Here is a 15,107-nt window from a genome sequence, read left to right as displayed (position 1 = left end):
GCCGGTGTTGACTTGGAGCCACCGGGAGAGGGTCGACGAATCGAGCTCATCCACAGCGTGTGTTTCCGTGCTGAAAACGTTTCAAGGCGAGGCGACCGCTGAACGCTGAGGACCGCAGTGAACGTAGTTTTTTAGCCCCAGGTTTGTTTTTCTGTTTGTTGTACATTTCATAGCTCGGTTTGTAACGTGGCGTCATTCGATCTGTTCGCAAGCTGTCGGCGATTAAACAAGACTTGACGGCTGACATTAGCAGGATAGCCGCGTAGCTCTGCTGTTATTTGCGGTTTTGTACAGTCACAACGTGGACAGTGGAGCTGATAGGCACGCCTCGTAAAACACACCAACTGGCTAGCTTTGCAGCGCTGTTAGCTTGGGAGCGCAATGTCAGTACCGTTAACAGATAGCTAACTTATTCGCAGGCATCAGGTGATAAACACATTTTCTTTCGGGAGCAGTTTCTCTAATGTCCAGTCACCTTGGGTTGCTGTTTTGAATTTCGTTTTTGATGAAAACCAAGGGGAGAAAAAAGACTCGATATTAGCCATTTGTTGGACCTTTCTCAAACGGCTAATGTGCTCTGGATGACATTAGCGCACATACGTGTTTGTGTTTTCTGGACTCTCCTCTTTAACCGTTAGGTGTCTGTGGCGGCTCTTGGTGGTTAAAACGGGTGCTGTTAATTCCTGATCTATGTGGGCGTTGACTGGCACTCCTTTTAAGTTTAGCAAGGCCTGCAGAGGTCCAGACAGCATGTACAGTACTTGGCTAGCAACAGTAGGCAGCGCATTTAGGTGGGCTGCGTTTGTACAGTACAGTGCATGCAGGCCAGCAACACTCAGGAGCTACCACACTTTCACATGTCCAATCCTAGATTATTATCTCTGTGATGAAGTACTGCGGGATGGTGCCTGAGCAAATACATACATGCTTATGAATTTCGTGTGCTGCACGTAGCTTAGTCACGTGTTGTTGCAGACAACTATCAAGAATAAATTCCCCAAATTCTTTGGTGGCAGCATCTGTTTTGTGAGGATTTTCTGCTTCATCTCATCTTTTGATTGTGGTGGTATAATTCCACAGCTCAGTTTATAGGCACACTGGGCTGTGGGAACATTCAGTGGTCACTTTATATTGCAGGCAGTTAATCAGTCATATCTGCAATTGGCTAATTCACGTACTTAGAAAAATACATGCTATAGTTGTAGTGGCTGACTGATACTTTTTAAGTAATGACTGTGATAGGTCAATGTCTGCTGATAATATTGGCCAACTCCTTCAGATTATTTGATCAGGTGTGTCCCTGCATGTACTGTATGCCGTTTGACTGATTGTATCATTTGATCCCCTCCGTTTAGCAGATCCAGGGAGAGGAACCTGTTTGTTTTTCCCGCTGCAGGTGAAAGACAATGGAGGTGAAAGGCAAACAGCAGGACGAAGACATCTCATTCAGCAACACTGACACTAATGGTAAGGTCCCACACAGGTTTATGTTGATGAGTTAAGCAATTCATTAGAGTAATGTAAAGATGTAAATGAGGTCCTGCTTTTAAAAATAAGCTAAGCCTGTCTGTCATGTCATCCGGCATGAAGTACAGTCTGCAGATACAAATGGTAATTAGTTTGTTTAAGGAAAGGAGAGAGGTAGGGGAAAAGAAACTGGCTTATGCTTCATAGCATGTGCACATGTCAGATGGTTGAGGGATTCGCCTGTACAGCATACTGCTGTTCTGTGGGCCCTGAGCAGGTCTGTCCCATGTTTTAATCCAGGAAGGGTACACGGTGGTGTTGGACTTCTTCCAGGATGCAGTTGGCCGCTAAATGAAACCTGTTCTTTGGGTGGAACATGGCGTAGACCTAGCTCCTGACGTGTAGTTATGTTTTTGTCACTTTTTCTAAGCTTTCAGTGGCTTTAGCCGGTAATGTTAATTTGGTTCTTTCCCCCAATTTATTTTCCCTAACGGTAAGGCAACTCAGTTCTAAATTGTTTGTGTTGTTTGGTGTTATAGAATACTATGGTAACAATGTCTTGGAAGAACAACAAGTGTGTTTTTTATGTTTATATATATATTATTACAATTACCCTGAACTACTTGTTTGAGTACTGCGTTCAGAGTTACTGCCCGTCTCCGTTTGACCAAATCACCTGTCTCTTTAGGTAAGCGCCCAGCTGAGGACATGGATGAGGAGCAGGCCTTCAAACGTTCACGCAACACAGATGAGATGGTGGAGCTGCGAGTGCTGCTTCAGAGCAAAGTAAAAAGACTCACACATCAGCTGTTGGGACTGCATTGCTGTTTTCTTCACCTTTTCATCAAAAAATTTTTTTTCTTCACAGAATGCCGGTGCTGTTATTGGAAAGGGTGGCAAGAACATAAAAGCCCTGCGCACAGATGTGAGTACACAGATAAAAATCTGCAAATATGTCTGCAATTGAGGGGACAGTTTTGCCAGCTAATGCCTGCCCCCTCTTTTGCAGAACCTCTCTTTTCTTTTAAATTTATATCTGCCTTGTTGACTGCCACTGGCCTGCTCACCAACGCCTTGGGCCGATGTTTAGCTATTGTGTCCCATCACTTGTGCTGTCCTTATATCTGGGATTCAGTCTAACGAAGTTCTATGATTACATTTGTGCTCTTTAAACATGAAGATGATGAAGAATTGAAGGTTTTCTTGACACAAGAGGAGAAATAATTTATTTAAAGAAAACCCAAAGTGTCAAAACAAATTACCAAATGATTTCTGCATTCCTGCAGAATTGGATTTTTTGGCGGCATGCTTTTACTATTGTATCTAGAATTGACATGCACTGTTACTATGATGAAACCAACTTGGCTCGTGTGGACAGACCAGGAAGGTCCTGTTAGACAGCTGTGTTTTGGGATTTTTTTTGTTAGGTTTTTTTGGATACCCCCCCCCCCCCCTTTTTTTTTTTTCCCCCCCCCCAGTCCTGTGTTTGTGAGTTTCAACCTAATTACATTTCCCCAAACTGTTGAAGCTATGTTTGACCTTGAAGTGACAACAGGTGCCTGAAAGCCTTGACTGGAAAGCCTTTTCAGGGACATAAATCTGTCTAGTGCTCCAAACTGCTTATTAAACATATCTTTGTCCAGGTCACACTTCCTGTTCTTCTTCACTCACCACAGTTTCACTTTTGGGACAACGTGTAGCGTGTATTCAATTAAAAATGTATTCCTTCTCCCCCTCTTCCCTTCTCCTTTTTTTTTATTTTTTTGTCTTTACTTTTGGCCACCTTCCTCCGTTGCCCATGTACTGGATCGACATGCCCCTCCTGCGTTGCCCACCTTGACGTTGGCCCAACCTCCGCCCGCCCCCGAACGCCCGCCCGCCCACCTGACACTCCCGGTTGGCCCTGCCCATAAACTGTGCCCCTCCTTAATCGGGCACCTAACTTGACATCTTGTGATTGAATGCCCCTGCCCAATGCCAACCTCCTCCACCACAACCACCACCACAACCACCACCACCACCACCTCCTCGGCCCATGCAGTACAATGCCAGTGTATCAGTCCCAGACAGCAGTGGCCCAGAGCGGTATGTCCCACCAGTTATTGCCTCACTGCCTGATTAGAACAGTGAATCACATGTCTTTGATAATCTGCCTTCTGTTTGACTTTTAACATTTTGATATACATGACAGTATACCCCCCCCCCCCCCCCCCCCCCCCCCCCTCCACTTGTAAGAGACGTGTTTGTTCCTTTTTTTCTCCTTTTTTTCCTGTCCATTTTCAGCCTCTCCATTGAGTTGGACCTTTTGTTATTACAGTTTATTGTCCATGCAGAGAATCACTGACAGCTCACTACCAAGTAGTTGGTGTTTTACATAATTAGCAACGCAGCGGTCAGATGCTGTTTATTTATATGTATTTTTTTTTTTAATTTCCTTTCTGTGATGTTTAATTTTACCATAAATCTTGTGGAAAGCAGACATCTTTATCTCACTCTGTCCTCCTCCTCTGTGGCTCACCTGGCCCTCTCGCTTCCCACCCCCACTCTCAGCATCACTGTCCATGAGAGAGCGCACTGGCTCTTGTCCGGAGGCTCCGTCTTCGTGTCTGTCACTCATTATTGTTGTTTCTTTTTATTTCATGGTGCTGCATCCCCTTGTGTTAAATTCCTCTCAGGCCACATCAGATCAGCGCTGCCTGCCCAAACCTTTCATAACCCTCCCACCCCCGTTCCTGTTCTGTGCCACAGAGTAGTTGGCAACCACTCACATTTCTTTTCCCAGTCTAAACCCCTCTGCTCTGTTGCTGTTCTCTACTACCCACCTCGTCCTCTCCTCACCTCAGCCCCAAGCCCCTCTCCTCCCCACCTGTTCCCCACCCTCTTTCCCAACTCCTGGTCACAAAGAGAAGGTGTGCTGGTGGCGCAGTTGTCAATACAAGATAATGTGTTAAGTTATTACCTTCCTTTTCCCCAACTTGGTGGTGGGATGGTTATAGAAGATCTCTCTCTCTCTTTTTAAACCCCTCTTTCCCAACTCTGTGTGGCCGCAATCACATTAATTTGAGCCGCTCTGAAACCGCCCATCCTCCCCAAGCTTGTCTTTAAAAATAATATTATAATCAGTGCATGTCAGCTGCTTATTTAGTCAGTGTAGTGTTGGGGAAAAGTTATGAAGAATTCTTATTTTTTTGTGTAGCATTTAGCAGTCTTATTTTTTCCTTTTTTTAGTTTTTAAACCTTTCGTAAGTGTGTTCATAAATGTTTGCTGGACTGCTTCTTCTTTATTTGTTTATTTATTTTTTATCAGGTTTTGCTTTCTGTCCTTCTCTCTTGTTCTTCTTGTAACGCCTTGCTTCCTTTTGGCTAAAATGGTTCCTGACAGGATCCTGAGTGTGAATGCCAGTATCGACACTATTGGAGAGATTCTGTTGAAAATCATACCGACTCTTGAAGAGGTAAGCTGTCATAATAATTGTGCATATAAACAAAGAGCAGAAAGGTTGATGGTATCTGTTTATGAGATATGTTTATATGTTGCAAAAAAGAAAAATCACAACTGAATCTGACTGGAAGATCTTATTTCTTTTATTCCTGACCTTTCATGCTTTAAGTTAATATAACACAGAGCTGGTACATTGTATCCAGCTGCACCCAGCATGCATTGATAAAATGCTAATAATAATAGTAAGCTACTTTTATCTGCTTCCATATTCACAAGGGTAGTTCCTGATATATTCTGAATTTTTGCAGCCCTACACGCAGCCATATGTCCCACCAGTGATGCTGTGCAATAGCAGTAGTTATGTGCTTACACAACAAAATTTTCATTAGCTTTACTGAGACTCACTGGGTCTTTGTCATAACCACTTCCTGGTTGTCATTCCAGTCATTTGACCATGCTTAATTAGCTTATCGCTAGACTACTCACAGATATAATGGTTCTAGTTTCTTTTTTGTTGAATTATGCTTATTAATGATCTTAGTATGTGTCACTGTAGTTTTTTGTCTTTGGTAAATGCTATCGTGATTTATTGAGAGTTCCTCTTGCCCTGTCTTAAAGTCTTCATGTGAGCTGTGAGCATGTGAGCTGCTTTAAATCTTCTCTAAATATCTTTTCTAAAAGCGGTTTGTAACAGTTATTATCATACTTGTTAATACTGATGGGGAGAGAATTTACAAAACCACATTGGATTGATTCAAATGACTGTTTATGCTTAAGTAACAGATTTGAAATCGGTTTGAAATGAAACAATCACGATGCAGTTGAAGTGCACGCTTATATTTCTTTATAAATTAAGCAGGTTAAAAAGACTGGAGGTGATCGCATTTGAAAGCTTTGTGAGCCTAAAGCAGACGGTCAAAGGAGAAGTTAATATAAATACAGGCCATGGGTTTGCTTTGCCCAAACAAACCAAATACATCAGAAAAATGGGAAGATTAGGAGTAGACCGATTGTTTGTGTACATTCTAATGAATGTACCAAAACTGATGAAAGGCATATTCAGTTTCAGAACAATACTATATTTCTCTGAAAGTCTACAGAGCAATACTAAGATTCAGCGAAATGCAACAAAGTTGTCAAGCCAGTACGTTGCAGTACAAGTGGACAATGACCCAAAACTTAATGTATGAGCACTCTGAACAGTTTGAAGATCAGGAGGAAGAATCTGCTGCAGTGTCTAAATCGCTCACCTGATTTCACCGACTGTGATGCTGCAAAGACAAAACATCACAAAGGAGGCATCGTTCTAGCCAGTCGTTGCTTTCAAATAATTTTTGACAATAAAAAACCTCATTTTATTTGGGATTATAAAATTCCATGCATAGAAGTGGTTGCTATTGCTTAACAGATAATAAACCCCTTAAAATAATTTTCTTTGACTCCTTAAGTTATTTTTGTTGGAGGCTTTAAAAAAAGCTGAAAGGCTCCACTGCAACTGTATGTGCCATTTCAGACTGATGTGGTAGCATAGAGGGACAAAAATGATGAAAATTAAGTTACTGTCCAAATATATGAATGTACACTGCACTGATGTGAATTTTGAAATGCATTAAACATATTAATCATTGCTTTGTTCAATAATGCTCCACAATGAAATAGAAATTTAGCATCACATTTTCTGCCAAATGCCAGATTGTGACCCATGCAGATGTGTGCATGGGTCATTTAAGGCTTGGAGTCCACTGCATGTTTAGCGGTTATAAGCAGGTTTAGCAGTTTTTTGCCACATTGGCAGCATATAAGTTACTGCCCAAAGACTTTAGTAATAAACTATAGGCAGATATTCTGACCCTGCTGACATTGTTGATCTTGTGCCATGTTTCTTTAGTACCAACATTACAGCGGGATTGATTTTGACTGTGAGCTTCGGCTGCTGATCCATCAGAGCTTGGCAGGGGGCATCATCGGAGTGAAAGGTGCCAAGATAAAGGAGCTAAGAGAGGTAAGAGAGTCCAGATTAGCAGGATCCTCACGATGCTCTGCCCCAAAAGCTGGACTGTAGAATAATTATTAAGGTTGTAATTGTTAATGCATATTGTATCTGAAATATATTAGGATTTATTAGGACTTATTTGTGCCACCTTATTGTTGTATCTGTATTTCCCAAACGTTTTATAACTTGTTTATACTTTGAGTATTACAGATATAACTTATTTACAGCTCTAATCAGATAATGTGGTATATGTGATCAAAATTTGGCTCGTAAGAATAATTAAAAAAAACTAATTATACCTCAATTAAATTCACCTGATCTGCCCATCGAGATCATCATCTTCCATATGTCCGGACAGCTGTCAGTGTACACGTTTTGATTGAGATGGGCAATTATCCGAGCCATTGTTAGCTACGCAGCTCATATGTGTATTTATGACACTAGCAAAACTGGTCTTTAGACCAGCTTTAATGGCAAATTGGTCACAGATGAAATTGATAGACTGGAAAGAAGACTAACACTTTTTGTTCTTGTGCATCAGAACACCCAGACCACCATCAAGTTGTTCCAGGAGTGCTGTCCACACTCGACAGACAGAGTCGTCTTAGTTGGAGGAAAGCCAGAGCGCGTCGTTGAATGTATAAAAGTTATATTGGAGCTGGTGTCAGAGGTGCGATTACATCATTGAGATCTGTTAAAGGGGTTAACATGCTTTATAATTATGCGGTTCATGTCTCACAGTAAGAATAATAAATTATCTATTTAATTTTCTTTTCCTTCCCCTTGCAGGCACCGATCAAAGGTCGCGCCCAGCCTTATGACCCTAACTTCTATGATGAGACGTACGACTACGGTGGCTTTACTATGTTATTTGAAGAGAGGGGCAGACGACCCATCGGTGGCTTCCCCATTCGTGTTCGTGGCGGTTTTGAGCGCATGCCTCCCGTTCGTGGCAGCAGGCCCATGCCTCCCTCCAGAAGGGATTATGATGACATGAGTCCCAGACGAGGGCCTCCGCCACCACTGAGCAGAGGACGAGGGGGAAGTCGTGCTCGTAATCTGCCTCTGCCCCCGCCACCACCACCAAGAGGAGGGTAAGGGCAGTGCTTTCACATCTGAACTGTTTTTGTACTTACTATATAAAAGATGGCCATAGATAATGCCCATTACCCATTGGTGTTTTAACTCCCATTTTAAAGCCCCTGGTCGGCCGTTGCCATATGGTTAGCATAACCAAGCCAAACGTGAATGTATTTGGACTAGAGGGAGGAGTGCTAAATTGGCAACTAGGGCTATTGTTGATAGGTTGCATCCATCCATCTGGGTGCACATACATAAAACTTAAATACTATAAAAACGGGAGCACTCACTTTTTGCACACCAGCCCATATTATGTCAGTGCTGCAAATGGCTCCAACACCACAAATGCAGCCAAAGTTCAGTCCAAATTCAAATCAGCAGAGGTGATGAGCCTAGTCAGCATTCACCCACCCTAAGTGTTATTAAAATGAAGGTGAAAATTAGCTATAGGCATTTTTTTCCTACTCTTTGTAAAACGATCTTATTTCTCCAATAAAGTTTGGATCTAAAAAGCACTATTAGATTCCTGTTAATTTATACGTATTATGTGTATGTTTGTGTATAGGCATATATAGTGTTTCACCAACTTCTTTTTCCTTGTCTGTTATTATCCACAGAGGTGACAGGTTTTCACATGGCAGCTATCATGGTAGCATGGATGACAGACCAAGGTGAGTAGGATTGTCAATACAAAATAATTTGTCTTAAAAGCAGAAGACACTGAAAGTTCGTCAGGAGGTGAAGCCATAGTTCAGACCTGATCAGAGGTCATCAGTGGAGTCTGCTTGCCCTGTCACACATGTCCCCTATGTTGGAGGAACTGTGTTAACATTTACCTTTTTGTCTGTAGTGACAGAAGAGGCAGAGGAGACCGTTATGACAGCATGGTGAGTGTGTTTACTAGTGCTTCTGTAATGCTAATCCGTATGTGTCGCTTCCTGCTTCTGTGTAGTTTGTGTTTGTGAATCCTGCTTTAGATCATATGATTGGAATTTCTTTTTCTCACTTTCGTACAAGCGCAGTGGCTTCAACACCAAGCTGCTTTTTTTTTTTCTCCCCCCACTATGTATGCACACTGATGTAGGCCTGTTGTTGCCAGGCAACTGTTGTCTCCGTGGTTACCACAGAGCAGCTGAGTACGTAGTCCGGAGATCCACCAGGCTAGCAAATGAGCAGAAGCCAAAGCGAGTCCTAAACTGTTTCCCTGTAGGTTTAAAGCTGCAAAAAAATGTTTTAATAGTAATACAGAAGCATTAATTTCATCACATAGGCATCAAGAGATGTCAGTTAATCCTTTAAAGTGATTTTAAAGTGTCTAAGAAAAGAGCAAAAACTGACGTTTATCATGTAAAGTATAATATTATTTCTTTTTCTTTGTGAAACAAGAATTTCAGGAGTGAAAGCATCAACTGATTATTTTTAGCATTAACGCTTGTCACCGCTCTACTCATCTGAGTTAACAAGTAAACATCGTCACATATAAATTAAATGCAATCGGTGTAATAGATGTGGGACTTGCAGCCAATTTGCTACTTGACAGATCTTACCCATGGCTAAGCTTTTAAGGTGCACTTTAATACAAAGAAAGAGGTTTACAGTAAAAGAGCTACAGACAAATGCTGGAAAAAGTAATCAAAACTACAGTGACAGCTTCCAGTTGACATTGAAGTGTTCAGATGTTCAAAAGGCCTTTTTTTTTTTTTTTTTTAGGCCTGTATGCAAGCAGATAGTTTGTGTACTTGACAGCCATATTACTGTAAAATAGGCTTTACTGGAACTTACTGGAGAGGCAGCTGGTTATCCCTCACAGTGCATCACCGTATATGAACTATATTTATATCTTCCTTTAAAAGGATGGGTACACCTAATTTTGAATGTTAACGGTAATGCTCATTTCTTTTGAAGTAGTAAATGGAGGATGAAATAATTATTGCCCCGACTATATATTCACATGTGTTCCCACCTTAAATTGAATTGGTGTCCTTGTTTCTGAGCCATTTAAGTGGTTTATTTAAAATAAAGAAATAAATACAGAAAAGGCCTAAATTGTCTACAGGGAAGTTGTAGCGTGATCAGCAATGCATCGTTTGTGTTTAGCAGCACAAGTCACTGACAACTTCCAGCCGAGTCACTGCACAAACCAGCAGAACAGAATCCTGGAAAGTGTAAATGTGTTTTGGGGCACGTATGGAGTCTACGAGGACTCGTACAGGCTGATTAAAATAGAAGCATATCTGTTCTATCAGACATGTGTGAGCTGAGCAGCTGAAAAGCCGCCTGTGTAAGAGGCAGCGTAGTCAAAATTGGGTTTTTCTTGAACTTCCCCACAAAAGCTGCAGCTGTTCTTGGCAGTATTGTGAACTCAAACTGATGATGCTTTTATGTGCTTCAAATATATGAACGACTGAAAGTCTCTGTGGTGATCTAGGAAGGTAAAGCTGAGTACTTTACTAACGAGTACTTTAAAGGTCTTCAACATGTGCCTTTCTGTTGGTCAACTTTATTCAAATGAATAATTTCAGAAAGGCAAATCATCACATGAAGAGGCCCAGAGTTATTTCACCCTCGGATCAAATTTCTAGCCAACAACATGGTGTTCTTATAAAGTTCAGTGTGATTTTTTTAAAGCTTTGAAATGGATGCGCTTAATACTGTGGGATGAGTACTCCCCTTCACCTTGGTGAACATCAGATTGTTCTTAGTCTGCATGAGTGTACACGAGTTGTTTGTAGTTTAATGTAGAATGGATAGTGAGCATTTAGTTTACTCCAGGTTCTGAGAGCTTCGTCTTTACTGTGACATTCAAACTTATATTATATATATTTTTTCCCCCATCAATTGATCCTGAAATGCAGAGTGGAGGTGGATATGGTGAGTGTTCTTCTTTATTAATCTCCTGGAAAAATTCAAGTTCAGCAAAGGAAAATCAGGGCTTCTTGGACTTTATTCTCATAATTTCATCTTTTATTTTTGAGAGGTTTTATAGGAACACCACAATGCTGCAAGGCATGGGGCAACTCCACCGATCAGGCATAACATTATGACCACCCGCCTAGTATTGTGTCGGTCCACCCTTTGCTGTCAAAACATCTCTGACCCGTCAAGGCATGGACTCAACTAAACCCATGTGCTGTGGTATCTGGCACCAATTGTCAGCAAAAGATCCTGTAGGTCCTGTAAGTTGTGGGGTGGGGCCTCCATGGATCAAGCCTGTTTGTCCAACACATCCCACAGATGCTCACATGGATTGAGAAGTGGGTCATTTGGAGGAAACAATGCTGAGGTAGGTGGCACGTGTCAAAGTAACATTGGTTAGACCAGGTCACCTTTTTCTATTGCTCCGTTCACCCTGACTGGTCTGTGGCTATGCAGCCCCTTAAGCAACAAACTGCAATGCACTGTGTATTCTGACACCTTTCTATCAGAACCAGCATTGACCTTGTGGTCAATTTGAGCTACAGTAGCTTGTCTGTTAAATCGCACTACACGTGTCAGCCTTCGCTCCTCACGTGCGTCAGTGAGCCTTGGCCTCCCATGACCCTGTCACTGGTTCACTGCTGTTCCTTCCTTGGACCACTTTTCGCAGATACTGACCACTACAGACTGGGAAGACCCCTCAAGAGCTGCAGTTTTGGAGACACGCTGACCCAGTTGTCTTGCATTCACAGTTTGGCACTTGTAAAACTTGCTCAAATCCTTGCACTTGTCCATGACTTTCTTCTCATCAACTTTGAGGATAAAATCGTCACTTGCTCCCTATGAGATCCCATCCACTAACAGGTGTCATGATGAAAAGATGATCAGTGTTATCTCTGTCACCCCAGTGGTCATGATGTTATGCCTGATCAGTGAGTATAGACTAGCTCACAGGTTTTCTAACACACTGCCATTATCAGTTCAGCTTTGACTTAATGTGTTTAACAGTTAAGTTCATTATTTATTGAATATACTACTGTGTAAGGAAAAGATGAAAGCATGCAATGTCTACCAGTTTAAAAACAGTGAGTTTCATTTAAATCATTTATTTTTACTGATAAATGAATCCGTTGATTCAATAATTGAACTGCAGCTCAAGTCTGGAACATTCTGGCTACATTCTTTACTATCACTTTTCTCTTTTCTTTGTTCTGGGGTGCATTTTCATTTTTTTCCTTTCTTTGTTTTCTTTTTGATGTTTTCAAAGACAACAGTTCTTCCTGGGATCACTTTCAGTCTGGTGAGTTGGGATCGATCGTTACTATCCCAGCGTTTTGTTTCCTAACCTATAGGGATTGTTGCATCTTCTGGCATGCTTTAGTTAAAGATGGCTTTTCCCCTCTTCCACCTTATGTGGTTTTAACTCCTCCTAGGCGGCAGAGGCTCGTACAGTGATATCGGAGGTCCAGTCATCACAACACAAGTCACCATCCCAAAAGATGTAAGCTAAAGTGAGCAATGACAAGAAAAGAGATGCCACTCCTTCATGTATGTTTTTTTTAACTCTCCTTTACGGTTGTTGTGCAGCTGGCAGGCTCCATCATTGGTAAAGGCGGTCAGAGGATCAAGCAGATCCGCCATGAGTCTGGGGCATCCATCAAGATTGATGAACCACTAGAGGGCTCTGAGGACCGCATCATCACCATCACAGGGACACAGGACCAGATCCAGAATGCCCAGTACTTGCTGCAGAACAGGCACGCACTCCTCTGATTTTCCCCAGGACAGTATCAACACCACACAGCAGTGAGGCCTTTCTGTGCTGACCTGTGTGCTCATGCTCACCCAAATGGAAATAATTGTATATATTTTTTTTTTACTTTTAATCGGTCAACTTTGACTCACAGTTTCTCCAGGAAAATCTGAAATGAAAGCTAATAAGATCACTAGATTAAGCAGTTTATTAACGGAAATTGTGCAATTCTTTTGGGTAATTGATGATGAAATAATTCTGCAGTGTAAGTTTGATGGAAACTGGCTTTGGGTGGGGGAAGCTTTAAAGACGACCTTGGATCTGGACTATTTTATACTATTTTGTAACTTTTTACAGTCTGCGTTAAGATCGTCTGGCTGATTAATGAATGATGAAAACAGTGTTTCATCTTGTGGAGCTTTTCATTTCACTGTGCTCCCTCTCACCACTAAATGGCTAAGCTGGTCTCACCAGTTGGTCGGGTCGCTTCTTGCAGACAGAATTTATTTCCAGCTTTGACCTTGCGTTACTTTTTTTTTAACTTACAAATGTGCTTCATGTGGAAAATGCTTAACAATTTTTCCACATCTGGATTTACAACTTCTTAACCCGTGCCATGTTTCTGTTAACATAAATATTTCTGATGTTTCGTCCTTACCTTTTATCTGTCTTTTATTTCAGCGTGAGGCAGTACTCAGGTCGGTTCTTCTAGGAAGAAAAGAGAAGAAGCAGAAGAGTGAAGCCATGCTGCCATACTGTTTGTTCCTGCTATTCAGAGCCTACATTCCTCTGCTTTGGGTAGACATGCCCCTTCCACACAAACACACACACACACTACACCGCCTAGCTGTGTTGCAGTTTTTATTTTGACAAATCTTAAGCTGTCAAACAGCAGTCAACAAGTTTTTCTGTGCTGGTGTGATTACTTTTAAGAGATTCTTGTGCCGTCACTGGAGTAAACCCATCTGTGTGATGACTTTCGGTGTTGTGAGAGCCAACCTCTGGCCCTTGTTTCTTTTATTTCAGTACAGCATGCAGAATGTAATAGTTTTGTTTGAATCATTATGTTTGTTTGATTTATTTTTTTTCTTTCCCTTAAAGTTTTAAGCACACTTTCCAAATGAAGATGCATGGTGTTGGAATGGTTCAAAGCCTTTTGAATAAACTTCAGTTTTTACACGACCTCCAACACCTTTTTTCTCACTGTTAAATGAAGTAATGAAGTGCTTTCTTTCTTTTTCTTTTTTGAATGATGGGGTTCAGTGAGATTGTTTGGGAAATGAATTTATTTATGTCTATTATGCTAAAGTAGAAAGCAGAGAAGAATTGAGATGCCAGCCTCATGTCTGGAGGGTCAGTATGAAGCTAGCACCACAGCCTGTTGGCTTACTCTAGCACAAAAGTGAATGCATGCAGCAGAAATTCCACCCATCAGTCCACAGATGAACATGCTGTATCTTGTTGTTGTTTATGTTGTACAGAAAGAAGCTAAAATGTACTTTTGGCCTTCCTCTCAGCACAAATAATATCTGCTTGTAACCCATTGGTGCCTATTTTAGAAACCTTTCAGTTTATAATTCTCATAAACAGTTTTTTTTAATGGATCAAACAGAAGATTTGTGAAAATTGTGAACTTTTGAAGTGTTTGTACTGTGGGTGTACTTTCTAATCCGTGATGGTGCTAGCTTCATATTTTATCAGGCAGGAAATAAATAAACCTATTTCCCAAAATATCTTTTCTTTTTTTTTTTTTTTTTTTTAAGTTGGGATACTTGTGCCAGTGCGGTATGCATAAAGAAAGTTTTAAGATTTTTTTTTTTTTTTTTTTTTTTTTTTTTTTTGTGTGTGTAATCGTCTTTCTTTGAAAGGCAAAAAGCTGTATAAAGTGTGTATATATTTACATAAAAAAAACAGTAATTTTATGAGTGTTTAGAACGGCCCAGATTACTTAATACTTTGGGGCCAAAAAACAAGAAGAACAACAAAAAAAGACAGATTTGGTAATCTTTAGTTGTCTTTCCATTATTTCTTTTCTACCACTCACAGGGATGGACTCGCTGAAATCTTCCAACCTTAAGAGCTGATCAGTTGGATCCATTTTATTCTTGCATTTTTTTTTTTCATTATTTTAATTTTTGGAGAAGGATTTTTAGAGTTCTGTGAATTGATTTCTTAAGATACTCCCTCCCCCCCCCCCCCCCCCCCCCTCCCTCTTTTCTTTGCAGTTTGATGTCAAAGGATTTGTGAGTCCAGGAGTGGTGATTTTTCTGTGTAGTACTTGCAGGTGTTTAGTAAATAAAGTCTGTGTCACAGCCCACAAAGTGTAAGTGTGTGTCTATTTGTTTTTATTTCAGCGGAGCAATACTGCGCTGCTGTCTTTGTAGTACATGTAATTGGTTTACGGACATGGTGAAGTGTGTCAGCCAGTTGCTCTCTCACATGCATCCGTAGTTCGC

General features: G+C 41.1%; 1 protein-coding gene across 8 annotated transcripts; it reads left to right on the top strand.

Annotated features, from left to right (window-relative positions):
• Positions 1–14,978, top strand: hnrpkl (heterogeneous nuclear ribonucleoprotein K, like). 8 transcript variants are annotated; one of them, XM_082540957.1, is made up of 16 exons: positions 1–141; positions 1,359–1,472; positions 2,161–2,253; positions 2,336–2,392; positions 3,509–3,552; positions 4,850–4,922; positions 6,798–6,911; positions 7,444–7,572; positions 7,692–7,996; positions 8,600–8,653; positions 8,833–8,869; positions 10,838–10,853; positions 12,166–12,198; positions 12,332–12,399; positions 12,486–12,655; positions 13,333–14,978. In XM_082540957.1, exons 2-16 carry the CDS (start codon positions 1,407–1,409, stop codon positions 13,361–13,363), a joined length of 1,290 nt encoding a protein of 429 aa, XP_082397083.1. In that variant the 5' UTR covers positions 1–141; positions 1,359–1,406; the 3' UTR covers positions 13,364–14,978. The 8 variants fall into 8 exon arrangements, 6 of the variants coding, with proteins under 6 accessions (XP_082397083.1, XP_082397082.1, XP_082397087.1 ...); XM_082540956.1 differs by having other exon boundaries at positions 1,356–1,472; XM_082540960.1 differs by lacking the exon at positions 1–141 and adding an exon at positions 157–383.
• Positions 14,979–15,107: the final 129 nt, after the last annotated feature.

The sequence above is a fragment of the Aulonocara stuartgranti genome (genome assembly GCF_965226115.1).
Source record: "Aulonocara stuartgranti genome assembly, chromosome: 7".
NCBI lineage: Eukaryota > Metazoa > Chordata > Actinopteri > Cichliformes > Cichlidae > Aulonocara > Aulonocara stuartgranti.
This window is presented reverse-complemented; position numbering and strand designations above follow the sequence as displayed.

Bases quoted from the DNA above. Each gene is read 5' to 3' on its own strand.
- hnrpkl (XM_082540957.1), top strand. From the start codon at position 1,407: ATGGAGGTGAAAGGCAAACAGCAGGACGAAGACATCTCATTCAGCAAC. The intron at 4,923-6,797 runs GTAAGCTGTCAT...ATGTTTCTTTAG, and splicing joins TCATACCGACTCTTGAAGAG to TACCAACATTACAGCGGGAT. The intron at 12,656-13,332 runs GCACGCACTCCT...CTTTTATTTCAG, and splicing joins CAGTACTTGCTGCAGAACAG to CGTGAGGCAGTACTCAGGTC.